The 19458-nt window shown below is 46.2% G+C and overlaps 2 protein-coding genes across 2 annotated transcripts; both read right to left on the reverse strand.

The window, feature by feature from the left end:
- Window positions 1-976: 976 nt before the first annotated feature.
- LOC109757682 (uncharacterized) lies at window positions 977-4005 on the reverse strand. The gene is made up of 3 exons (XM_020316517.4): window positions 3827-4005; window positions 3664-3732; window positions 977-3541 (listed from the first exon to the last, which is right to left on the reverse strand). The coding sequence occupies exons 1-3, from the start codon at window positions 3902-3904 to the stop codon at window positions 1856-1858; spliced, it is 1833 nt and encodes a 610-aa protein (XP_020172106.3). The 5' UTR covers window positions 3905-4005; the 3' UTR covers window positions 977-1855.
- Window positions 4006-5054: 1049 nt separating this feature from the next.
- LOC109757696 (uncharacterized) lies at window positions 5055-7596 on the reverse strand. The gene is made up of 2 exons (XM_045232651.2): window positions 7479-7596; window positions 5055-7378 (listed from the first exon to the last, which is right to left on the reverse strand). The coding sequence occupies exon 2, from the start codon at window positions 7272-7274 to the stop codon at window positions 6219-6221; it is 1056 nt and encodes a 351-aa protein (XP_045088586.2). The 5' UTR covers window positions 7275-7378; window positions 7479-7596; the 3' UTR covers window positions 5055-6218.
- Window positions 7597-19458: the final 11862 nt, after the last annotated feature.

Genomic DNA, 19458 nt, shown 5'->3' on the forward strand with positions numbered 1-19458 from the left:
AAAGAGGAACTTGTCATTTTGAATTCTTGGGTTCAGGAATTCTTCTCATTCGTTGGTTATTAGAAGCATCCCAAAAGCGTCCGGGTCGAAATATGGCTTTCAAATTAAGTTCCGAATTAGTAGATGCTGCCAAAGGGAGTGGGGGTGCCATACGCAAAAAGGAAGCGACTCATAGAATGGCATCATACACCTTAAAGTTCATAGAACGAAAAGAAGTTTTTTGGAGGCCCTCGTCTTTTGTCATTCTTTGCTCCTTTTTCACTCAATGATTCCTTCGAATTTGCCGACCAAAAATTCTCTAAATTATGTCTCCTATTTCTATGAAGGGATTATTCTATTCTACTATTGATCAATAATCATACGGAACTCAAAATATTTTCCGGAGATATTCATTTTCCTGAAGAGGCGGATAAGATATTAGGTGGCTGTTCGTCATTTCTAGTAGAAATTATGAATTGGTATAATGGAGAATTACTGCATTTCATAACTGATTTTTTTCTCTTTTTATTTCGTTTCTTTTTTATTTATACCTTCTTTATCTTTAGTTTTATCTAGTTAATCAATAGTATCTACCGGCTCGAACTCGAATTTGATCGCCTTCCATACTTCACAAGCTGCGGCTAGTCCGCTGATTCTTCAACATCAGTCGGTTCGGACCTCTGCTTAGTTTCATCCAAGCTTCAACGCCTCCTATTTAGAGGAATTAGCTACTTCAACGATCTTTGATGGTTATAGGGGTATCCAAAGTACAAACCTGATGGTTGTTTGTTATCCCAACCATTCTTCCCAGCCCTGATACCGATCAGGAAAGTCGTATTGAATGATCCGGGTCGATTGCTTGCGGTGCGATGGCTCGAATCCATAGTCAATCCTACTTTCGATAGGACCAGTTGACAATTGAATCCAATTTTTCCCATTATTTGACTATCCATAATAGTGCGGAAAGAAAGCCCGCTACCAAACTGCTCTACTCCGCTCTGGAGTACCAGAAACTGGTGGACAAAAAAGGCTTGAATACAAGCCTCTAACATGTCTAGACAAAGAGAATACTCCTTTTATACAGAATGGAGCGGGTAGCGGGAATCGAACCCGCATCGTTAGCTTGGAAGGCTAGGGGTTATAGTCGACGTTGGTTGATTATTTTTAACGTCTCTAATTCAAAACCGAACATGAAATTTTGATTTCATTCGGCTCCTTTATGGATATTTAGTGTCCGTCCGCCTCAACGTCTATATAAAGGATTACGTATGGGCAATATTGAAACTGTACTTTCCAGTAGTATCGCTGCTGTTTTTTTTGCAGCTTTCGTAGTTGCTGGAACTATGTGGTATGGGTCAGCATAAGGAAATTAATATGCGATTTTCAAAATAGGGGAATCCAAATGAAACCCTTTTTTTGCTCAGTCTATCTGGAATGGCGATCGGATTGCACTTTTACCCAATTTGGGAAGCTGCATCTGTTGATGAGTGGTTATACAATGGTGGTCCTTATGAGCTAATTGTTCTACACTTCTTACTTGGTGTAGCTTGTTATATGGGTCGTTGAGATCAATTCGGAAGTGCTTTTTCTTATTCTAGCAGACGGAATTCCTTTGGTCTAATTTAGGACTTTCAAATCTATTTATTTTATTTTATCTAATTCTATCTACGCCCCAGGGGCTAGGAACAAAACAGTCCTTTCCTTTTTCTGAAGGGCCAACTTGATCCTCTTCCCCAGGGATCCCAGATGAGGGAAGCCTAGGAGAGCCGCCGACTCCAACTATCGTCCATGTACGATCCATACTAGATCTGACCAACTGCCCATCCTACCTCCTCTACCTTTTTGACAGCCCATCTTTTTGTCTCAGTAGAGTCTTTCAGTGGACCCGTTCAGGGAAGTTCATTGATGGGTTGCCAATTGCTTCATTTGCTGTAGCACTTGTGTTTTTGAAGTGCTCTACCAAGCGCAGAAATGTCACCTCCACTATCGCACTGAGCGGAAGGCATGTTATCCCTTTCAATACAGGGTCATTCTTGTATATATTTGATATATCAGCGCCCATGATGCCGTACCTAGCTCCCTTTGTGTCATGCACCAGTGACCACTTCTCCATTGGTTTCAGACGGATCCAGTCAGAAAACTTTGTTACCTTTCCTTCGTTTTCATTGGCATGATCTCCTTCCTCCTCAGAGCCCACTGAATCAGGTCGGTTGCATGGGCTTTGTGCCACCAGGTCTGCCTCATCATGCTGGACTAACTCTTGCTGCATTTCCCCACTAGTACCACCTTCTCTCTCTACTGTATATTTTGTTGTCAGCTCATCGAGCTCCTTCCAGATTTTAACAAACTTATTTAGTCGCCTCTGCTGACAAAGTTTCTTGAACATCAACACCAGATTCTTGTCACCAAAATATGCAAAGAAGTCTTTGGCAAGGTGTTCCATGCACCACCGGCTTTCTACTTTCTGCCATTGTCGTTGATCGGAACTTAGAAAGTCCTCTATAGCATCGATCAACTCTCTTTTGTAGTCATGTATAATGCAAACATCCGATGGATGCCTCACTGCTTGCTCCAAATTCCCAAGAAACCACATCCAGCTTTCCTTGGTCTCCCCCTCAACGACGGCACATGCTACTGGAATGGAGTAACCATTAGCATCTAATGCTACAGCAGTCAACAGCACCTCTTGATATTTCCCGCATAGTGGTGTGCCTTTAATGCATAGCACAGGGCGACAATGATTGAAAGCCTGCACACACTGCCCAAAAGCCCAAAATATACGGTGGAGGACTCGAAAGTTGCTACATCCTGCAACCTCTGCATCCTTGATGTCTACAAAACCCCAAGGGGTTTTACATGTTATGTCCTTAAGTAACCTTGGGGCAAAGTTGTGTGAATCATAAAATGTACCAAACTCCTGCTCCAGAGCCTTCTGTCTTGCCCTCCACGCTTCAGGGGGACTCATCTGCTCGTCATAGTGTTCAGCAAGATAAGCTATAATTTCCTTAGGTGTCATTGACAGGTCTTCCACTAGGCGGAGGAAGCGGAAGTTAGAAGTTGTCAGGCATTTCGTCCCAGGCAACACAACCCTTGTCAACTGAGAGTAATCATCATGTATGGCTTTGAGCAAAATACCATAGTGCTTGATCTCAGAGCATTCTGCATACAACATGAACTTTTGCGTCACATTCCTTTTCCGCTTTAATTTATTGGCAAAGGCACTCCAGCACTTGTCAGTTTGAAAATAGTGTGTGTCCCACGGGCAGTACTCCATATACCAGTCAGGCTCGAATTCGTCGAACAAGTCAGTTTTGCGTTGTTTGATGAACCCCTTAATAGCGAGATCTTGTGTTTCTGGATGGAGCCAGAACAGCTTGAAGATCCAGAGCTGTAGATCCACCAATGACATCGACTGCGGCTGCAGCGGCAGTTGGCCGATTACGTGTGCACAATCTTTTACTCTAGGAGAAATGTATGAACAATCAACTAAATCATCGCCTTTCACGCAGTAAAACTCTTCTCTGTGTCCGTAGTATGCAGGGATCTGAATGGGTTCTTGAGCCTACACCAAACAATGACACCACAGATGGCACAGCTTCAGACGAATCAAACAAGCAAGCAAGATTGCGGCGGCAGGTTAGTGACTTATTGCTACAGTACAGTACAGTGCGGTACAGTACAAACCTGCCGCTTCCGAGGCTTCCTCGCCGTGGCTGCCGGAGCCTTCCGCTTCCTCGCGCCGGCGGCGGCACCCTGCGAGCCCAGAACACACAAACTTCAACTAAAAGGGGCGGCGGGGAATGGATCGAGTGGTACACCGAGGCGGAGGGCGGCGAGGAGAACGCACCGGGTTGGAGGCGGGGGCGTCGGCGCCGATAGGGGAGGCGGAAGAGTCGGAGGCGTGGGGTTCCGCCGCCGCCTCCATGGACGGCTTCGTCGGAGCAGGGCTACCGTCGGGAGTATCGGCGGCGGTTTCGAGCTTGGCAGTGGGAAGGGATTGGGAGGAGCTATTTTTTTTCAGAACGGAAGAGCTTTCCCTCCATTTTGTCGACCCTTCGCTCCGTTTTCTGGTGGAGAGCAAGGGCCAGGCCTTGTTCAGCATGGGCCGCTTGCTTTTGCTTGGGCTCTGGGCTTTGCATTTCTTGAAGGCCCCCGTGCAGCACGCCAACGTTGCTGTTGTGTTATCCGGGACTGAGCTAGTGTTCAGATTCAGGATATTGTTTCAGCAATGGGAGAAAATGACTCAACATACATTCCCCACGCAGGCATGACGCAACATTATCTTTGTACATTTCATTTCTTTTTCAGTCTAATGAATCGGCAGCATTTCTGCCAATTTCTCTGGAAAAAAAGCAGCAATAACATGAGGCGAAAATGACTCTGTTTAGGAGGTTTCTAAAGACACTGCAATCACCAGCAATGACATGAGGAGAAAATGTAAATTTTATTTGTGGTGGAAAATAAGGGATTGCACTTGGATTCAGAGAAACTGTTCAGCATGCTCATCTCTTTGCATCATCCTTGCTTGCAGAGAGGAACATATCTAAACAAGATATGATTGGCATTTGAGCATGACAAAATCATCGAACTGTAACTAAGTACAGTAGAAAAGAAATAAGAGACGAGTTATTTTGCAGTCTCCCATGGGCGTAGTGACCACTAAAGATTCAGGATTACATATGACCAACTTGATAGTCGCTTTCCACACAAAAATTCCACTCCAGGTCCCTTGGGTTACTGGGTATTAACATGGTGGAATTTGTAACATATTCAAATGGACATGAAATTTTCTTAGGGGTTCTGGATATGCAACACTGCTATTGCACATAATTCAAATGAAAAGCTAACATGATCTGAGAAAAGCCAAACCTATTTGCCAAATAGCTGCAATATGATGCAACCTCTTGACATTGCAGTATCTCAAATCAGAATATCTTCTAACCAATAACTGTCCCAAACATGGTTATGTGGTTCACCAGTCACACTTTTCTGACTAGAGCAGCAGAATGTTTTAAGAAGTCACAGATGCATACAACAATCGTATATACAGAAAGTTACTCAAATGCTCTGCACAAATTCAGGCCAACAATTTTTCATTCATGTCTGAAATTGATTACAATATGACTTGATAGTCGATACATTCAGGACTTGCTTGGCCAACAATTTTTCATTCATGTCTGAAATTGATTACAATACGACTTGATAGTCGATACATTCAGGACTTGCCTAGCCCAAAGCTTCACCCACAAACACACACACAAGAGTTCAGTAACCAATGTTACTCGTTGGAAACTGCAACTTTAACTCACCAAGACGCCAATGCCTAAGAATCCAATTCAGCCAAGATTAATTTTACAGGAGAGTCAGCATAGTCTCCAGACGCTAGGCAGCTCACATGATAACTGTGTGTATCGACAAGTTCAATTCTACTCCTTTTTTCCTGCTACAAGCCGGGTAGCAAACGGGCATTTTGGATTTTGCGGCGAGTGCGTTTTACGCTCTGTCTTGGGCCGGAATTGCAGTACATGAGTTTCCAATTTTTTTGGCTCATCTGCTTCACTTTGATTTATTGAAAATGCCCTTTATTTACTTAAACCCTTAACTTAGGACCAGGTGTGGATGTAGTGTAACTATGTCGTACACATCTTAACAAGATTTTTGCTGCCTAGCTAGATGGAGACTCTGCTGACACTCTAGTAAAATTACTAATGACTGAACGGGATTCAAAGAACACTAGAAATGTTGGTAAGCAAGTGCAGAACCTAGAGGGACAAAGATTAAATGAAACTTATGTGTGCATGGTTTAGGAAGCAACTAAAAGACTAGGGAAGGCGTAATACCACTGGACGCAGCCAAGGAATTGGTTGCTTCCTTGGTGCTGCAGCGGTGACACGGTTTTGCTTCAGAATCTTGCAGCTGAGCTCCCCCATCCCCCTTCTTGCGCGCAGAGTTGAAACTACTGGAGTCATCTTCTTCACACCGGGCGCAGCAGCAGTGAGAGGCAGTGGTGTAGAGCCGACGAAAGAGCAAGTCTTGGAAGCGACCTGACGAGAGACCTTCTTCACAGGCGCAGCAGCAGTACTCCTACAAATTTGCAACTAGATTACATAGTTGGCAACTTGTAGCTTGCAACTAGATTCCTCTGCTCCCTCTGCTTTTCTCACTGCCGACTCTTCTCCTCTGATGTAAGACTACCACCAAGAAGCTTGCACTGTTGATGATTTCTTGCTCTGCTTCCATCACCCGTGGATTTGCATCGCTTGAGCAAAGTCCCGTCGACGAGCCATCTCGAGGAGGTGAGCTTGATAACGCCATGCTTGCTGTCGTGCTTGGAGCAGCTCCTCAGGGGACTTGGTCACGTCGGAGTAATGGATCCAGGGGTCGTTGAACTGCACGGTGTCCGCCATCTGCTCCACCTTTCGCTGGGCCTCCGCTCGGCTGCGCTCGATGTCGCGCCGACGGCTGGCCTCTTCTTCGGAGGCAGAGCGAGCCTTGTCGAGGCGAGCCATGGTGAGGCGAGCGTTCTCGATCAGTTCGCGCATGCTGATCTGCGGCTTCGGTTGCACACTGGGCGCAGCAGCAGTGGCAGGCAGTGGTGTAGAGCCGACGAAAGAGCAAGCCTTGGAAGCGACCTGACGAGAGACCTTCTTCACAGGCGCAGCAGCAGTGGCAGGCAGGCAGATTGGAGCCTTGGAAGCCGGGCGCTTGCGGTGGTGGCAAGCGGACTCCTCGTCTTGAGCCATCTGGCGTCCACGGGCACGGATGGCGCACCGGACATCCACGGGGTCAGCACCAGTAGCAGCCGGCAAGGTGGTGGCAGGCCCAGGGCGCGCGGCAGAGGCAATATCAGAGGCATCCAAGGAGCCGGGCATCGCCGGCGCATGGCTGCGTTCTCCGCGGTTGACACACCAGACACGGACGGGATCACCACGGGCCGCCTTGGCAGGAGCAGCGACATCAGATGCGGCCGTGGCGCCGTGGCGATGGGGACGCCCTCCATGGTCGACACCGTAGCGGCGGAGTTCTTGGGCGGCTGCAGCGGCCTCCTTGGCGAGGCCGTCTTCGTCGAGACGGCGCTGGAAGTCGGCGTCCCAGCGGGCGAGGGACTCCCGGGACTCACCGGTGGCCTTGGCAAGGCTGTGCTTGGTCCAGTACTGGAGCACCCTCTCGAGGGTGCGCGAGGGCACCCGCATCTCCAGCGGGAGGGCTTGGGCGGCGGTCGGGCGATAGTCCCACGCCGGAGCGACGAGCACCTTGCCGTCGGAGCTACGGAGCTGGAGCACCTTCGCCGCCATCGATGCCGCGTCCTGGATTGGATCTGGGGATCGGGGAGGGAGGCGAACGAATCGAGTTGGAGCCAGTGCTCCCGCCGCAGGCGCCTTTATTCATCGGAGAGCTCCTGGTTCTTGCCGGACTCGGATTACCAGTTGTCGCCGGCTGAACTGGAAATGAACTCGAACTCGAATTCACAGGGGGCAAGCCCTTGGCCGTGTGCGTACCTGCTGGAGCGGGGCAGGCGATGTGCGGCCACGGCCATTCCATCAGCGGGCAGGCGCAGGTACCCGAGCTCCTCCACGAGGCCGTCAGCCAGCGCACCCACACGGCGCGGCTCTGTTCCTCTGTTCTCCGAGCCTCTTCCTCTGTTCCTTTTCTTTGCTCCGGCCTCTCCGGGCTCTCTGGCTGCCGAAGGCATTTCCTTTTTTAACATTGTCAAGACTTTTATTCCTCAAATCACCATATCGTTTGCAATTGCAAGTGCTTGGGAAATAAAGACAGGGATAGAATCATTCCAACTTTCAGAAGGTCTAGTAGTACTATAAAAATTTAAAAAGATCACACTCCACAACAATAATCATGAGTATCTCAAAGATACACGTCTTTTTTTGTTTGCGAATGAAAAGCTTTCATTAATTAAGTGGGATCATTACAATCTGCCTCATAAATTGTCTATCTCCCCTGGAGTACCACGCACTATTACGTCCTTTTTTTCAGCACATGGCATCCATTTCTGTTGTCAAAATTCTCCTTCCCTCTTGTACATACTTTCTTTCTCCTATAAAGCTATGGTACGCCTTTGGCGTACCCTCGATTTTTTTTCTCCTTCCCACGCTCAGTGATGGCGGTCCCAGTGCTCACACAATCACAATATGTTTGAATAGTGTCAATCCTAAGATGTCTCTCTCGCCATAAGATGAGAAATCTGTACTTTTTCATGTGAGGTTTTGGCGAGGCGTGTTACGTGGTTATAGATGGTTCACTTCATCTCTAATCTTGATGTTGCTGACTTGTTCATTTTTAATCCGACTCGGCACCGGTATGAAAAAAAAACAGGATCATGCACTATTGATTAAGGTTGCATCCTAAATTGTATCTTTTTAAAACGGTTAACAGGTAAAATAACATCATATTCATATTATATACATCTTTCTAATCAAATTTCATATATAATATGTTAAATTTGAAGTTAGGGCTAGAATATATGAATATTTTTTAAAGCATTTGATATGTACTACGGGTTGATTAACCCAATTATTAGGGCGTTTTATGCAAAAGAAGAAAAAAATTGACTAAAAGCTGACGTGTGGGTTGATTATCAGAAACATAAGGGGTTTTACTCTAAAAGTGAAATTCTGACTTAAAACTGGAATGCGGGTTGATTACCATAAACGTCGAGTCACTCACGCTTGTAAAGGGTATCGAGTCACTTGCGATTGGAGACGGCTGGATTTTCTGTAAAAGCGAAAATCTGGCTTAAAATTGTAATGTAGCCTTGCCATCGCCAACCTCTCCGTGCCTGAGCCCGTGGCCCAATATTTTCTCCTCCAATGAGGTCATGCTATGGCCGCATCTGTGCCGACCTCACCACGGTAGGCATCTTCGCCAAGCGCTGAAGGTCATCATCCCGCCGCCACCATCATAAGTATTCATATATTGTTGAAATACATGTGCAACTGCAGAGAATTCAGTATATGCGTTACACCTTATAAGTAAGTTTGTTGACGGACCTACAATTGCCTTGATATTTTGGGTTGTTATCAATTGCTTCTAATACATGTCATGTTAACCATGACTCCATACCACCTTTTTTCAATTTCTCGCCACTATTTCTCCTTCTTTGTCCTCTGTGTCCCACTTGGTCCAACACGTGGGCTCACTTTTTATCTGCGAATTGTAGAGAGAATCAACGGGTGATCAAGGACACGCTTAAGAATATGTATATGGAGCCATGAGTAGAAGCAAGGTGTGAAGGGTCAATGAGTGTAGTGCCTTCCGTGTTTCTTTTCTCAGAAATGTTTGGAAGAAAGAGTAACTATAATCTTTGGTTTCAAAATGGATTAACTTTAAGATATTTCTTAAATGTAAAGTATTGATTTCTTGATGTCTTCTCTCACATCAACACATGCTTTCATTGATTCGATGTTTGTAGGTCGTGTCTTATTGCATGTTACCAACACGTCACAGCCCATACTACGGACACTACTGCAGGTTGCTGCTAACGCGACACTACAATCAGAGACCCTTCGACGAAACTGTGTGCGATGCATTAATCGCAAACGATGGTGTAAAAAACCGTCAAAAGGTGCAAAACGTTTGCGATGGAGGATGCATCAAACACGGTTTAGATTTTAGTTGCGTGTGCGATGCAGGGCATACGGTTCAGTTCAATTAACCGTTTGCGATGAGGAGGAACAAAAGAAACGGGCAGCCAGATGAAGGTGTGTGCGATGTACGGCATACGGTTCACTCGGATGAACTGTTTGTGATTAGGCAACACAAAAGAAACGGGAAGCCAGATGAATGCGTGTGCGATATATGACTTACGGTAAACTCAGATGAACTGTTTGTGATTAGGCAACACAAAAAAAACGGCCAGCCAGATCAAGGTGTGTGCGATATACGGCATGCGGTTCACTCGGATGAACTGTTTGCATTGAGACAAGAGAACAGAAACGGTTCAATATATCAAGATGTGTGTGATACACGGCAAACAGGTCTGTAATCAGAAATGTGTGCGAAGACCGATAATAACACAGATGATTGATTCTAATAAGACGTATGTGATATGCTCTGTCTACACAACATCTATTGGCCATTGGGCGACGGGCGGTCATCCGGGTACGCCATAAGGATGCGAAGAGGGCATCCTATATCAGCAAGGACTAGCTATTCCACCAATAGCTCATCTAAGAGAACTCTCAAGTTAACTGTGCTCAGGCTGGGGGAGGCATGAGCTGGGTGACCGGATGGGAAGTTGTCTTGATGTTAATCCCACTGATGGGATGACATTTATGACACATCCCATCAGTGGAATTAACCTCAAGGTCCTTGTTTTGATTTTTGTTTTTGTTTTTAACACATGTTAAAGAAGGTCTACCGCATTACTTTTTGACAAGGTGCAATTGAGGGCATACACTTCAAAAGAATTAACTGTTTGCGATTAGGCAACAGAACATAAACGCCACGTACGCGGCCGAGAAAGCGTGCCCACGTTACGCCGTCCGGGAATAGTGCCGCACTTAGAAATTATAGAACCGTCAATAAATTTTTAGCCTGCGTCCAGTCACATTCCAAATTGCAAACCTGTTCACACCGATCAAAACCTAAATGGTTTCCCACTTAGGAGCGTATTAGTACTCGGTTATAAATACTACTACTCCAAGATGACTACACATCCCTCCTCAACTCCTCATCCACAAAAACAAACAAGTCATTCACATCGTTCCCTTGCATTTGCCGTGGCCAGCATGAGTTATGGGTCGAGAGATTGCCACCAGGGAGCGCGAGCATGGAAGCGGAAGCACGAGAGATGTCCCGCCTTGCCGCGAAAGCAGCCAACATGTCCTGCCGCGCAGCCGTAGCAGCAGAGAGGTCTCGCCGTGCCGCCGAAGCAGCACGGAGGTCCCACTGCGCCGTCGATGCAACAGACTGGTCCGGCCACGCCGCGGAAGCAGAATAGATGTCCCGCCGCGCCGAGAATGCAGCAGAGATGTCCTCCAGCGCCGCGGCGGCCTGGGAAAATGTCTCGCGGGAAGGCGAGGACTCTTACAGGCGCATGCATGGCATCGTCCTTAGCCAGATGGATCAGATCTCCAGCTGGGCGAGGTTGCAGGATGACATGAAAGCCTTGTTTGAACAGGCTACCGGCGTCATCCGACAACTAAATGAGAGCAATGCGAAGCTCCGGGCCGAGCATGACCTGCCGAGGGCGAAGATCATCGGAAGTGTGGAGCAGCAGGAAGAGACCACTGCCTTGTTGAAGAGGACCGGCGTCATCGTCGAGAAACTTATGGACGAGAATGCCATACCACGCATCGAGCGCAGAAGGCTGGTGGAGGAATCCGTGGATGCTCTCAAGCAGCATCTGGAGGACAAGAAAGAGCTCATCGCCGCTCGCCGCGGAGACTAGTTCCCGCGGCCTGCAGCAATGCATCAAGAAAGTAGAGATCAGCGAGCCAGATCGTTGTTGTCTTCCTACTTCTTTTGCCCTTGTGTATTTCGAGCGTTGCCGCATGTGGCTTTTTTAATTGTGTTCCTAAATATGTAAGACAATTATTATCCACTGTCATTGTCCTTATATTCATCATGCTGGCTATAAGTCGCAGTCGATGCTATATAGGTCCGTCGAATCTTACATCAAGATCCATGCAAAACTTTCTTTTCAGATTTTCATTTTTCTCTCTTAAATCTCAGTCCAGTGAGACATATAGCCACGCCGTAGAACAAGGGCTCGGGCGCCATTAATGGAGACGTTAGGAGGGAGTTGCGCGGTGGGTAGCGGTCAAAGGGCTCTTCTCCCGATGAGCACGCGCAGGGGTCTGATCGCACGCCTCCCGTACTCAAATAGCTACCCCGCACGACACCTCCTAGCCAATAAAAAAAGGAGACGCGTGGCGGCACGTAATTGGTAAGTAGAACGACCACGGTTTCAATAATACTTGTGTTTCCGATTTGTAACGTGACATCACTTGTTCCAAAATGACTTTGTTGATTATTAATGTGTGCGTCTTCACAAATCGGACAGAAAAATTACCACAGCATGTTGGTGCCATGTCATGACACCATGCCAAGTTTCATGATTTTCAGGCGTGTTTTGGATTTACAGGAATTAAAAAACCAAGTTTCTAAATCTTTTCGGCCGAGCCACGACGCCCAGATGTTTGAATTTCATTCTCATCTCTTGCATGGGACCTAGAAATTCACCCAAGGACACACATGTGATTTTTCAACCAACTTTGGTGCACTGGAGCATGTGCTTGTAGTTCAAATTTGAATTATGCACATTAAATGCCTAGAAACTCAATTAATGTATAAAAAGGCCAAACGAACCCCGAAAAATTCCAAGATTAAACACAACACTCCTGTTGTTCTATGTTGACACTAGAATTTTTTTTGAAAGCAATAAGAGGCAACGGATACCGTTCCGTCCCCAAAGGTGGCACGTTCCCTACTGAAACCATCATGCTTGTTGTGAGAAGCTCTGGTTTGTGAGAACCTTATACCCAAACCTGCCCCAAATGGGAAAAAATTACCACGGCATGTTGACGCCGCTCCATGATAGCATGCCAAGTTTCATGAATTTCAGACGAGTTTTGGATTTACTAGAATTTAAAAATTAGGTATCTCAACGTTTTGCCGGCAATCAATAGTGCCCTGGTGTTTGAATTTTATTCCTATCTCTTGCATGAGACCTATAAATTCACCCAAGGACACACATGTGATTTTTAACCAACTTTGGTGCACTGGAGCATGTGCTTGTAGTTCAAATTTGAATTATGCACATTAAATGCCCAGAAACTCAATTAATGTATAAAAAAGCCAAACGAACCCCGAAAAATTCCAAAATTAAACACAACACTCCTGTTGTTCTATGTTGACACTAGAAATTTTTGAAAGCAATAAGAGGCAACGATATTGTTCCGTCCCCAAAGGTCACGTTCCCTACCGAAACCATCACACTTGTTGTGAGAAGCTTTGGTTTGTGAGACGCTTATACCCTAACCTGCCCCAAATGGGACAAATTTTTTACCACGGCATGTTGATGCTGCTCCATGATAGCATGCCAAGTTTCATGAATTTCAGACGAGTTTTGGATTTACTAGAATTTAAAAACCAGGCATCTCAACATTTTGCCGGCAATCAACAGTGCCCTGGTGTTTGAATTTCATTCCCATTTCTTGCATGGGACCTAGAAATTCACCCAAGGACACACATGTGATTTTTAACCAACTTTGGTGCACTGGAGCATGTGCTTGTAGTTCAAATTTGAATTATGCACATTAAATGCTCAGAAACCCAATTAATGTATAAAAAAGGCCAAACGAACCCCGAAAAATTCCAAAATTAAACACACCACTCCTGTTGTTCTATGTTGGCACTATAATTTTTTTGAAAGCAATAAGAGGCAACGGATATCGTTCCATCCCCAAAGGTGGCACGTTCCGTACCGAAACCATCACGCTTGTTGTGAGAAGCTCTGGTTTATGAGAAGCTTATACCCAAACCTATCCCAAATGAGACAAAAAATTTACCACGGCATGTTGATGCCGCTCCATGATAGCATGCCAAGTTTCATGAATTTCAGACGAGTTTTGGATTTACTAGAATTTAAAAACCAGGCATCTCAACGTTTTGCCGGCAATCAACAGTGCCCTGGCATTTGAATTTCATTCCCATTTCTTGCATGGGACCTAGAAATTCACCCAAGGACACACATGTGATTTTTCAACCAACTTTGGTGCACCGGAGCATGTGCTTGTAGTTCAAATTTGAATTATGCACGTTAAATGCCCAGAAACCCAATTAATGTAACAAAAAGGCCAAACGAACCCCGAAAAATTTCAAAATTAAACACAACAGTCCTGTTGTTCTATGTTGACACTAGAAATTTTTTGAAAGCAATAAGAGGCAACGGATATCGTTCCGTCCCCAAAGGTGGCACGTTCCCTACCGAAACCATCAGCTTGTTGTGCGAAGCTCTGGTTTGTGAGAACCTTATACCCAAACCTGCCCCAAATGGGACAAAAAATTTATCACGACATGTTGATGCCGCTCCATGATACCATGCCAAGTTTCATGAATTTCAGATGAGTTTTGGATTTACTAGAATTTAAAAATCAGGTATCTCAACGTTTTGCCGGCAATCAACAATGCCCTAGTGTTTGAAATTCATTCCTATTTCTTGCATGGGACCTAAGCATGCACCCAAGGACACAAATTTGATTTTTCAACCAATTTATATGCACCAGAGCATGTGTATGTAGTTTAATTTTGAATTGTGCACCTGAAATGGCTAGAAAACTAGTTTAATGTATAAAATGTCCAAACGAACCCTGAATAATTCCAATTCTTTTACGACACACATATAGTTGCATGTTCACTACAGTTAAAAGGTGTAGCAATTCAAACACCGTCCATTGCCGCTGTGACCCCATTATGTAATTCAAATCAAGATGAAAAATCAAGTAGATCCCACACAGCTTATTATCACCAACCGTGTGAGATGTAGTACGAAATATCCTGGAGCACCATCGCTGTATAGTACGCCTATGGCTTACACGAGAAGGTGCGTCGGCTACAATCCACAGCCGGTGTGTCAAGCACACTAGCTCGCTCCCCAAATACTCCCGCCTTTGCATCCCTCGCAATTTTGAAAATATTACTACCTCGTAATCTCGAAAATATCTACCGCCTGGAAGGTTTTAATGTTTGATAGCAGACGATTAGTATGTGTGGACCGTGTGCGATGTCTGTTACTCCCGCTCTGCTTCAGTCCCTTGATTCAAATTTTCAGTAGCCCCGACATTTTACTCCCGCCTCTGCATCCCTCGCAATCTCAAAATATCTGCTCGCCCTTGATCCAAATTTTCAGTAGCCCCGCCTTGTTACTCCCGCCTAGTAAAATTTTCATTTGTCGCAGTATTTCCTCAAACACCACCTTGCCCCCCCCGCCCCCTCCACACACACCACACACTCCCCAAAACCTCCGTTCACACAGACACACACAACCCTCGAAACCATTGGTAGGTCGCCGCCATCTCCGGCGCCTCCATCCTGAACCTCTGCCTGTGTGCCGGGGAGCTCGAGGAGACAATGGCCAAAAAGAGGTTTATCGTGGCCTTTTCGCCCGACGCCGGCAAGGTGGCCGCCGAGGTGTCCCCGCTGTCCTCCGCGGGCTCGATCCACCGTCGCCGGTCCCCTGATCCGCCCACCGCCGCGCCCCTACGCCGGTTCGAGGACTTCCCCGTCCTCCCTCGGACCCGGCAGCCGACGAGGTCCTACCTCAGGGTCCGGCAGCGGTGGTGGGGGACGTGGGTCACCGAGATTACCGATCGGGAGACCCGACCCATACCCACCGGTGGCTCGGTAGCTTCCACACGGCCGAGCTCGCGGCCATGGGGTACGACCGCTGGCAGGTCTGCTACCACGGCGCGGCGGCTAGGCCCAATTTCCCCTTCGACACATGTCCGGTCCACCTCGTTCCACCGGAGCCAGGGGTGGTGAGCTAAGCTATGGCGCGAGAGGACCGTGAGGCGTGGGAGCGCCTCGAGGCCGAGGCCGCCGCCGAGGCCTACATGCAAGAGCTCCATCGGCAGCATCCGGAGCTCGTGGAGGCAGAGTGGGCGATCTTTGCCGGCGTCAAGGGCGGCGAGGTTATCGCGCTCTCCTCCGATGATGAGGTCGAAGGCGGCAAGGACGGCGGCGCGGAGGGCGGCGAGGTTATCGCGCTCTCCTCCGATGACCAGGTCGAAGGCGACGGCGGCGGCGGCGCGGAGGGCGTCGAGGTGGGCCCCGAGGACAAGAAGATCGACATCGATGAGTGGAGGAGTGCCTTCTCCAACGACCCCGACGACGGCACTGGCCCGGATCCGGCTCGCGGCACACCGTACATGACGAGGAAGGATTGGCTCGACCTCTACTTCGACCGAAAGTAGTTTACCTTAGTTTAAATTTATGTTTTATGTTCGGTTATGCAAAACTATCTATGTTTATGTTTGAATGCATGCTACTTTTGGTTGAACCTGCTTTGAACTTGATCAAATTGAAGCTTAAAATGTTAAGTTTAGGGGATCGACTAGAAAAGGCCAAAAATTGATGGAGTATATATATATATCCACTAAGGGTTTTAGTCCTTTAACTTTTAGAGGATCGGCTAGAGATGACCTTATGACTTGTTTATTTCAGTTCTTCACAACGTGATACTCTATATGTGCAACTATTTGCCGTGCAGTTCAATTTCATCAATAACAGTTTCAACAATACCACTATGAATTACAATATTTGGTTGCTGTTAAGGATATTGCAGTTAACATGCCTTTTCACTTTTTTAACAATAACTAGTGTACTTTAGACCTGCACAATACCAGTTTGAATGACTATTTGCTTGTTTTTAAATGTTATGCCTGATGCAGTTAACACACATTTCCACTTCTTGTTTTGCTTAACTAGCGTGCTTAAGCCTGCACACTGAAGCTATCATTTGTAGATTATGTTGTCTACCATGGATATATTTGGTTGATGTTTAGCCTGTTGTGCTTAACATGCCTTTATATGTACTCATGCAGGACAATATTGAGAACAGTGTTGTTTTCCATCGAGGTTATTTTCATCGCATTGCTTATATGTACTCACTGTTCAGGATATCGGTGGCTGGTACCATATAGCCTGGGGCTGATAAGGGATTAATCATCGAATCGGACATTTCACTTAATATATCTGCAACCCATTTATCAGTAGGTTAACTAGGGTCATATTTAATATATCTGAGGCTACATAGCAACATACATTGTACTGAATGACTAAATATGCAATCCCAGGCTACATATCAACAAGGAAGAGTGTTACCTTAATGTTCTGATGATGTCTAGATATACATTTAATAAAATCTTATATAATGGGATGGAGGGAGTGTTGTACTACATCATTTTTCAATTGTTGTTTAGCTTCTAATATTAACTTGGTGCTTTTTGAAGGAAATATGCCCTAGAGGCAATAATAAAGTTGTTATTTATATTTCCTTATATCATGATAAATGTTTATTATTCATGCTAGAATTGTATTAACCGGAAACTTAGTACATGTGTGAATACATAGACAAACAGAGTGTCCCTAGTATGCCTCTACTTGACAAGCTCGTTAATCAAAGATGGTTAAGTTTCCTAGCCATAGACATGTGTTGTCATTTGATGAACGGGATCACATCATTAGAGAATGATGTGATGGACAAGACCCATCCGTTAGCTTAGCACTATGATCGTTTAGTTTATTGCTATTGCTTTCTTCATGACTTATACATGTTCCTATGACTATGAGATTATGCAACTCCTGAATACCGGAGGAACACTTAGTGTGCTATCAAACGTCACAACGTAACTGGGTGATTATAAAGATGCTCTACGGGTGTCTCCGATGGTGTTTGTTGAGTTGGCATAGATCGAGATTAGGATTTGTCACTCCGAGTATCGGAGATGTATCTCTGGGCCCTCTCGGTAATGCACATCACTATAAGCCTTGCAAGCAATGTGACTAATGAGTTAGTTGCGGGATGATGCATTACGGAACGAGTAAAGAGACTTGCCGGTAACGAGATTGAACTAGGTATGGTGATACCGACGATCGAATCTCGGGCAAGTAACATACCGATGGCGAAGGGAACAACATATGTTGTTATGCGGTTTGACCGATAAAGATCTTTGTAGAATATGTAGGAGCCAATATGAGCATCCAGGTTACGCTATTGATTATTGACCTGAGATAAGTCTCGTTCATGTCTACATAGTTCTCGAACCCGTTGGGTCCGCACGCTTAACGTTTGATGACGATTTGTATTATGAGTTTATGTGATTTGATGACCGAAGGTTGTTTGGAGTCCCGGATAAGATCACGGACATGACGAGGAGTCTTGAAATGGTCGAGATATAAAGATTGATGTATTGGACCATGTTATTCAGACACCGAAAGTGTTCCGGATGGTTTCGGGTAAAACCGGAGTGCCGGAGGGGTTACCGGAACCCCCCGGGGGAACTAATGGGCCACCATGGGCCTTAGTGGAGAGAGAGGAGGGCAGCCAGGGCAGGCCGCGCCCCGCCCTTGCAGTCCGAATTGGACAAGGGAAGGGGGGCGGCGCCCCCCTTTCCTTCTCCCTCTCTCCCTCTCCTTCCTTCCCCCTCTCTCCCTTCTTGGTGGAATCCTACCAGGACTTGGAGTCCTAGTAGGACTCCCCTCCTTGGGCGCGCCTCCTAGGGCCAGCCGCTCTCCTCCTCTCCTCCTTTATATACGGGGGAGGGGGCACCCCACAGACACACAAGTTGATCTTTTAGCCGTGTGCGGTGCCCCCCTCCACAGAAACAGACCTCGGTCATATCGTCGTAGTGCTTAGGCGAAGCCCTGCGCCGGTAACTTCATCATCACCGTCGTGATGCCATCATGCTGAAGGAACTCTCCCTCGTCCTCAACTGGATCAAGAGTACGAGGGACGTCATCGAGCTGTACGTGTGCTGAACACGGAGGCGCTGTACGTTCGGTACTAGGATCGGTCGGATCGTGAAGACGTACGACTACATCAACCGCGTTGATAAAACGCTTCCACTTTCGTTCTACGAGGGTACATGGACACACTCTCCCCGCTCGTTGATATGCATCACCTAGATAGATCTTGCATGATCGTAGGATTTGTTTTTGAAATTACTGCGTTCCCCAACACTTTTAGGTACATATATCATTGCCAAAGTTCCACACTTCGACCCTTTCTGGGGCAATGAGATATTCATGAACCAACATCAAGTGAGGAAACTGATAAAGATTGTTATTAAAATGGGTCCAAAGACGTCAATCGAACTATTTGTTTACACTTTATGCAAGACAACAAAGAACTGCAGGATGGTAAGTAAGAACCCTGTAGCCTTCTTTTTACTGCCAGTAATGAGTTGTGTTAGATGACAATGTCTGAATCTTTTTTCCTTTGTAGTGGATCCTGAGGAAGTTTACTCAAGATTACCTCTCAAACTACATGATTGGAGGCCGACCATCACAAGGGGTTGGACTAGAGTCCTGCATGCCTTCTGCATCCAGGAGATCACAATAAGGCCATTCCGCTTCACCTTGTTCAGCAACCGGAATGTCTGTCGCCTCTTTCTTTACCATCTGTAATACTACAAGTATAGAACCCTGGTTCATCATTCTTTATTTGGTGCTTATGTAATTCTTAAACATATGTACCTGTGAATCGAATAACGCATTGGTTGTTTGAGCCTGATGGATATGAATAAAGCTAAAGCCTACTTTCAAGTTTAAATTAGGTACAATTTTAAATAGCAGCAATTAAATTAGGGCGAAATTAGGGTGTGCAGGTCATTACGGCACACACGGTTAATAGAGCATAGCGCGTGCGATATACATCTTAATCCGACACGGTTCACAGAGAGGAAACGTGTGTAACAATGCACACAGTTGTCGTTTGCAAAGCGTGTGTGATGTCACACA

The sequence above is a fragment of the Aegilops tauschii genome, chromosome 2, assembly GCF_002575655.3.
Source record: "Aegilops tauschii subsp. strangulata cultivar AL8/78 chromosome 2, Aet v6.0, whole genome shotgun sequence".
In the NCBI taxonomy this organism is placed as follows: domain Eukaryota; kingdom Viridiplantae; phylum Streptophyta; class Magnoliopsida; order Poales; family Poaceae; genus Aegilops; species Aegilops tauschii.

Bases quoted from the DNA above. Each gene is read 5' to 3' on its own strand.
- LOC109757682 (XM_020316517.4), bottom strand. From the start codon at position 3,904: ATGGAGGCGGCGGCGGAACCCCACGCCTCCGACTCTTCCGCCTCCCCT. The intron at 3,733-3,826 runs GTGCGTTCTCCT...CTGGGCTCGCAG, and splicing joins ACGCCCCCGCCTCCAACCCG to GGTGCCGCCGCCGGCGCGAG. The intron at 3,542-3,663 runs GTTTGTACTGTA...TGTTTGGTGTAG, and splicing joins GGAAGCCTCGGAAGCGGCAG to GCTCAAGAACCCATTCAGAT.
- LOC109757696 (XM_045232651.2), bottom strand. From the start codon at position 7,274: ATGGCGGCGAAGGTGCTCCAGCTCCGTAGCTCCGACGGCAAGGTGCTC.